Source organism: Sprattus sprattus (assembly GCF_963457725.1).
Source record: "Sprattus sprattus genome assembly, chromosome: 16".
NCBI classification, from domain to species: domain Eukaryota; kingdom Metazoa; phylum Chordata; class Actinopteri; order Clupeiformes; family Clupeidae; genus Sprattus; species Sprattus sprattus.
Window position 1 is genome coordinate 20,860,353 of NC_137914.1, and position 6,888 is coordinate 20,867,240.

Below are 6,888 nucleotides of genomic sequence, written 5' to 3' on the forward strand. Positions count from 1 at the left end.
GAAGTCTTGAATAAGAACTACATTTACATTAATTGCTCAGTTGGGTGTTGAGGCATGTAAAAAAAAAAAAACACGGAGCAGCGGAGTGACAGAGAAACATCTCGCTGTGTCTGATCTGATCTCTCGGGGCGTCTGATGCTGACGCCTGTATTATTTAGTCCCTGTTTTAATCATTCATGAGGCCAGTAGCACTGGGATGGCTGGGGGCCTGCGATTAAACTCTCCCTAAGAGCTTGTTATGTACAGAGCCGGAGGACACAAGTTCCTGGCACCACACACAGCACAGCTACCCCCCCCCCCTTATCCTGAAAACCCTCCCTCACCCTGTCTAACCCCCTCCCCACTGCCTCCGGAGACCTCTGAAGATAGGCCTGACTTTGTGTGGCAAAAGCTTGGACCCCTGGGACAGAGCCTAAAGATGGCCATGCGACATGGGACTGCACTTATGTGTCAAGGTTGAGGGCTAGAGTTGAGCTGAGAGTGATAAGGCCAACACTAGAGCTCATTGGGTCAAATCCCAGAGAACACAAGTATCGGGTTACGTTAGGTAACAGCAGCTTTGATGACTATATAAAGAGGCTGGTTGGTTAGAGGGAGAAGAACTGTCATCGGGAAGGTCGGCCTGTCTTTCTGATTCCAGCTCTTCTTCTCTGGAAAAAGACATTCTGTAAAGGGCACTCATTGCATTTAATGGGGGTACATATTTGTGTTTTAAGTTTTGAGTCTCTTTCTCTTCTCTAATGTTCTGTGCCACCTCTCTCTTTCTCTCTCTCTCTCTCTCTCTCTCTTTTTCTCTCTCTCAGGTCATGAGCATCTTGAGCAACCCCAGCGGTGTGGCCCCTCAGTCCCAGCACGACTTCTCCATCTCTCCCCTGCACGGGAGCCTGGAGTCCTCCAACCCCATCTCGGGCAGCTGTAGCCAGCGCTCCGACTCCATCAAGACCGTGGACAGCCTGCAGTCCTCCCAGTCCTACTGCCCCCCCACCTACAGCACCAGCAGCTACAGCGTGGACCCCGTCACAGCCGGCTACCAGTACAGCCAGTATGGGCAAAGTGAGTATAACACTGGCTTGATGTATATTGGTTTTGTCTTTGCTTGTGTGTGTGTTTGTGGAGGCGTTTGTGTGTGTGTGTGTGTGTGTGCATGTGTGATTAAGTGCCAGGTAGGCTACTGTCAGAACAGCAAGAGATGTGTATTAGGAGAGTTTTTGGCTGTTTGTTTTTTTAAAAGTTAGAATTTTTGTGTTTGTGTGAGCACACGCCCAGTTCGCTTCCAGTGCTGTACTTGTCAATCACACTGACACACCCTCTGCTCACTCACGTCACCTTGCCTGTGGAGATGGGCTTAACATCACTTAGAATACCTGTTTGCTCTTCTATTCAAATGCAGGGCATACGTGACAGCTTAAGGCACAGGCCATTTACAAATGTCAGTGTGTGTTTTTGAGAGAGCGATAGAGACAGAGAAAGAAGCAGCAAAAGTGATAGAGAGAGAGAGAGAGAGAGAGAGAGAGCGCCTCTCTCTCTCTCTCTTCTCGTCTGTTTTTCTCTCTCTCTCTCTCTCTCTCGCTCTCTCTTTCCTCGGCATAAGACAAAGCGCTGAGCATGTCTGCTTGAGTTGGGATTTAAAGGTGTAAACCCAGGTGACAGGAGGAAAGGCTTGAGCTATGGGTGAGAGAGAGAGAGAGAAAGAGAGAGAGAGAGAGAGAGAGAGAGAGAGAGCGCTGAGAGCCTGAGTTAAAGCCGGCGCATGATTACGCTCTCAGCCAGCTGTCAGGGCGGACGTCTCCGCTCTGGCGAGGACAGCTGGCCCTCCCACAGGTATGCGGCTCCCAGGCAGCGCGGCGGCATCTCCTGACAGCTCCCTTTTTCTCTCTCTCCTTCTCTCTCTCGCTCTCTCTCTCTCCCCCTTCCCGGGTTCCTCTTCATGCTAACACACGCCGCTTACTGTCACTTTGACAGGCGGCTTGGCACGGTCCGCAGGTGCCGCTGCCGCCACCACTTCTGCCTCACCTCACCCCTCACCCCCTCACCAGCACCTTCATCTAATTATCACAAAGGAGGATGAGGATGAAAGGGTTCCAATCACCTCAGCCCTGGATGAGGGCTATCAGAGAGGTGCAGCAGACCAGACGGATCTGAGATGAAGGCACACTGGAGAGACAGCCAGCCAGGCCCTGATGCCAACATGGCTAATGTCACACCCAGAAGCTGATGATTGGACCTTTTCATTATAAATGCCACTGTTTGAGATTGTTTGTCTGGCTGAGACACGCGTTGACATTTTGGACTACCATGTCAGGAAGCCACAGCCATGTCTCTCTCTCTCTCTCTCTCTCTCTTTCTTCCTCTCTCTTTCTCTCTCTCTCACACTCACACACACAGACACACATTCAGACGACAATGAAGAACAGCGGCAGCGCCTCTGTCTTTTTGATCTGCGCAGGCCACTGAGCCCTAAAGTTCTGCCTGGCTCCAGAGTTCTGGTATTAGACATTCCATTCCATCTCACTGTTCTTGATTCCAATGAGGCATCCATGCGCAATAATCACCTGAAGGTCTGAAACAGCTAGCCCTGCCAAAACCTTTTATTCATTTGATTCTAATTGAATCATTTTGGATCTGACTTTGGTGGATGAGTATGAGCAGAGCCAGGGCACTTTTATCCCTCTCTTCCCCTCTCTTTCCCTTCTTCAAAAGGGGAAATGATTCAAAGGGTCAAAAGGAGCTTCCTCTTCCTCTCCCCCCAGTGCCTTCCCCACTTCCACCCTGCCCTTGGTTTGTCCTCCCGACCCCGTGGCCCCCGTGGCCCCTGTGGCCCATGCACCTCTCCCCAATCAAGTGCACCCAGTGTCTTTAGCTTGTGCTGATAAATTGAAACCTTGTGAGGTGTGAGCCAGATCAATACTTCCTCTGGTGTGGTGTGTGTGTGTAAATGTGGGGGCGGGGGGTTGACCTTTGAACCCATCCCTGCCCGCGGGTCGGAGCCGACACGTGCTCCTGATAAAGATCTGCCAGCGAGTCCCGGCTGCAGACCCAGCCAATCGGGAGCCCTGCCCTAAGGTGCTGCGTTAGTCACACCCTGTTGTGTGGAACAGCCAGAGCTCCACGCATTGGGCTGGAAGGGTCTCTCTCTCTCTCTCGCCCCCATCACCCCCCAACCTCTTCCACTTTCACACCCCAATCTCTCTCTCACACACACACACACACACACACACACACACACACACACACACACACATAAAAAAACATATGCCTGAAGTAGATAAACAAGAAAAGTTTCCAACCATAAGTAAAGGTGAGATTGTACGTAGATTATCTGTGATTATATCAGAACTTGTGGGGCGTGGGGCTATGCCGTGTTCTCATCTTACCGTTCCCCGTTATGGTATACATAAAAGCGTAAACGTTTTAATTATTATTTTTTTAACATGAACATGCTTCTGTTATGTTTTGGGTGCATCCATACAATTATGGAATGCCTAAAGGCATGAAGCCAAGACAATGCAGGCTAAAATCACTGTTTAAGACACAGAGCGTCTACGACTGCAAGCACACGTTTATTAATGGATGGCTCTTTGTGTTTTTAATCCTACAGCCGCAGTGGACTACCTGGCCAAGAATGTGAGCTTGTCCACGCAGAGGAGGATGAAGCTCGGGGAGCACTCTGCTGTGCTGGGACTCCTACAGGTGGAGACGGGGCAGGCTTACTGAGGCCCCCCTCTGGCCTCTCCTGTCCAGGACCTTTGACCTCCTCCCCAACGATCCCTCACACACACACTCTCTCGCCTTGCCACACCACCTCCCCTTCCACCTCTCACCAGCAGCCACCATTTTTTGTTTGTTTTTGCTCGCACACTGTGTGTGCACGTATCCAGCATCAGAGGAAGAGAGCGAGCGAGCGCAAACAGGCCCCGGGCCAGACTCTGCACCGGGGCTGACGTGGCTACTGCGAGCGAGAGTGCCGCAGCCATTCCAGACTGAGATGTGCTAACCAGTGGTGCCGCAGCCGCCTGCCGTTGCCGCCGCCTCTCCCCTGTGAGCCTCTGATCCCCTCTTTTCTCCTCCACCACAAAGGGACCCACTCAGGGCCTCCGAGGGCCGGCAGGGAAAACAAATGAGAGACTTATTGTGACGGGAACGACGTCTGAAATCCCTGCCTGTCGCCAGCCAATGTTAGCACGCGCAGACAACTGTAGCCCCCGACTCCATTCCACACTATTTTCGACCACCTTGTTTATAGTACTTTTTTCAAACGAACGATCGAATGAAAAAAAAAATGCCGCTGTCATAATTCTATTTGTTATTACAATTGTGGTTGGTCTTACTGTTTATGATTATAATTATTGTAATTGTTTTTGTTTACTTTTTTTGTAGTTTGGTTTTCTCCTTTGCTAGGTATTTTTGTTTTGTATAATACTGACAGGAATGAAAACAGATTGGAAATATGATTGCTTGCCTCTCTATAATGTGTGTGTGTGTGTGTGTTTGTGTGTGTGTTTGTGTGTTTGTGTGTGTGTGTGAATGAGAGAGAGAGAGAGAAAGAAAGAAAGAAAGAAAGAAAGAAAGAGAGAGAGATTTGACCTTCTCCTTTTAATCTTAAGCCTGACATTCCGAAAGAACTCCTATACTCTGTGGGATGCCGTGCTCAGAGGAGTCCCCCTGGGAATGAATGGGCATTGGTACACCCCACGCCCCACCAATCCTCTTCCGCCCTCTCTCCCATGTATGGGCCACATACAGAGAAGAATTCATTAAATGTATGATGGAGAATGCTGTGTGTTTTGAAAGAACAACAGAATATCAGTCAAGAGGGCCAAGCATGAGTCTGACATTTCCTGACGTGTCGAGCCCTACACATGGAAAACCTCTGCTGAGACAGATTTGATTTGAGATGAGGAAAGGGTCTTGTTGCTTTGTGTAATGAGATTGAGAGATCAAACATTCCAAAAGTTTTTCCAAAAGCATCAAACCATACTTGAGCATAAAAATGTGACAAATGTTAACTTTGAAACGCTAAAAAGGTTAACTTTTTAAAGGCTAACGTTTTCTTTCATACGACATTCCTAATGTAATTGATGTTCGATATGATGTAGAAAAGAATAACCATTCCAAATTTTATAATGTGAGAATTATCATTCTGGCGCCTAGACCTTTAAGTAATTGTTTCACACATCGATTCAGTGACTTAAATCCTCAAACAGCCATTCCATGACCTTCCACAAAGTACTCTGGGGGAGAAACACTTTGACATGCCCTTACTCCTCCGATAGAGGAACAATAAAGGCGTTTGCATCATTTAGGATTCAGGATCGTATTTGGGTACTGAAACCTCTTTTGCAAAATAATTGCTCACAATTCCGTTTACATTGCTGTTGTCACATTACCATGGCTATACAAACAGCACACCTAAAGTACCATATTCCAGATTGCGCCAAGTGTACTGTCAGAGTAGCATTCTTTGGGAATTTTGAGCCAGATAAATGACATTGAATCTGTCACACTGTGAGGTCACATGTATGACAAAATGTGTCGGTTGGCTAATTATGTCAAAACTCTGTTGAATGGTGAAACAAAACAAGTGTAAAAACTGTGGGGCCTTTATTCAAACATTTGAATCATTTTACATCTTACTTTGCCTAGATAATAGTAAGCATTCCATTCAGGTCAAGGTAAAGCTGAACAGACTGAAAAGGAGAATAGGAATGTGTTTAATTAGAGGAAGAACTGCTTTTTCTGCCCACACATGGAGACATTATAGCAAAGAGGGCCATTGGATTGGACTAGACACAAGTGCTTCTTTAAGTTTACATGGACAAACTTTTTTCTTATGTCTTTTTTTCTTTTGGAGTTTTTCCTTTTGATGTTCAAGGTGACTGATGTAATGTTTCGGATGCCTTCTTGAATTAAGTTGGATGAACTGAGATGTGCACACACACACACACGCCCAGACACCTACACCTACACACACACACACACCTAAACACACACACACACACACACACACACACACACACATTTATACCCACGACTACAAGGAAATACCCTGCCATATTGTTGTTTCCTTTTTTTTTCAGGACAAAACTCATAAATAAGGGCACAGGAATATGTGCCAACTCTCATTCAAGGATCCAGTTTTTTTTGTATGAAATGAAGAAATATCCAATGTTTTTAGTGTGTAGCTCTCCTTAATAATAATAATAAAAAAGACACAAACACCGACCCAGCGTTGGGATATTTAAAGCACTATGTGACTTCACATTACTATACCTCTTCCCAAAGATGTTTCTCAGACTTACATGACCCTTTAACTTCTATCTGATTGATTTTTCAGCATTTGTAATTTTGCTTTGCTATTTTTTATTATGATTATTTTCTGTTCCGCATGTGTGTATATTATCATGGCATAATTTATTCTGCTGTATGAAGTATTAGAATAGTGGGAACTTGTATTGGCATTTACTACCTTCAGCCTCTTGTTGTCTTTACTGTAGCAATGGCGTAATTGTTATTGATTAAATCTCTAAAATTGGACCAAAAGCCAACTTTTTCCATTTTGTGTGCAGTTGTGTACTTCATTTCAGCTCTCCCTATTGGTCGGAACTAAACAGCGACCCCAAAAATATGAATAGTAGATTAATAACTTAAGCGGGGGATATTTGCCCATCGGAGGATCGTGTTCTGTTCGCTCAATATACGCACTCAGCATGGAGGAAAAAGTCCCAGTGGAATACATTTGTAAAATTGGAATAAACCTTAATTAATCCATGATATGTCAAATCATTCCAGCCATTTTACCAGAAAGCGTGATAGTAATAATTAAAGAAGGAGTTAATTTTTTTGCAGTATGGTTTCTGAAATGCCAGGCTGATGGGTATGAGTGTCTGT

General features: G+C 46.1%; 1 protein-coding gene across 2 annotated transcripts in view; it reads left to right on the forward strand.

Annotated features, from left to right (window-relative positions):
* The window catches only part of pax7b (paired box 7b), a 52,689-nt gene extending 46,135 nt beyond the window's left edge, over nucleotides 1-6,554 (forward strand). For both annotated transcript variants that reach the window (XM_080853509.1, XM_080853510.1), the window contains exons 8-9: nucleotides 804-1,053; nucleotides 3,599-6,554. In XM_080853509.1, the coding sequence (XP_080709635.1) occupies nucleotides 804-1,053; nucleotides 3,599-3,714 (366 nt within the window). In that variant the 3' untranslated portion in view covers nucleotides 3,715-6,554. The remainder of the gene's footprint in view (nucleotides 1-803; nucleotides 1,054-3,598) is intronic.
* Nucleotides 6,555-6,888: the final 334 nt, after the last annotated feature.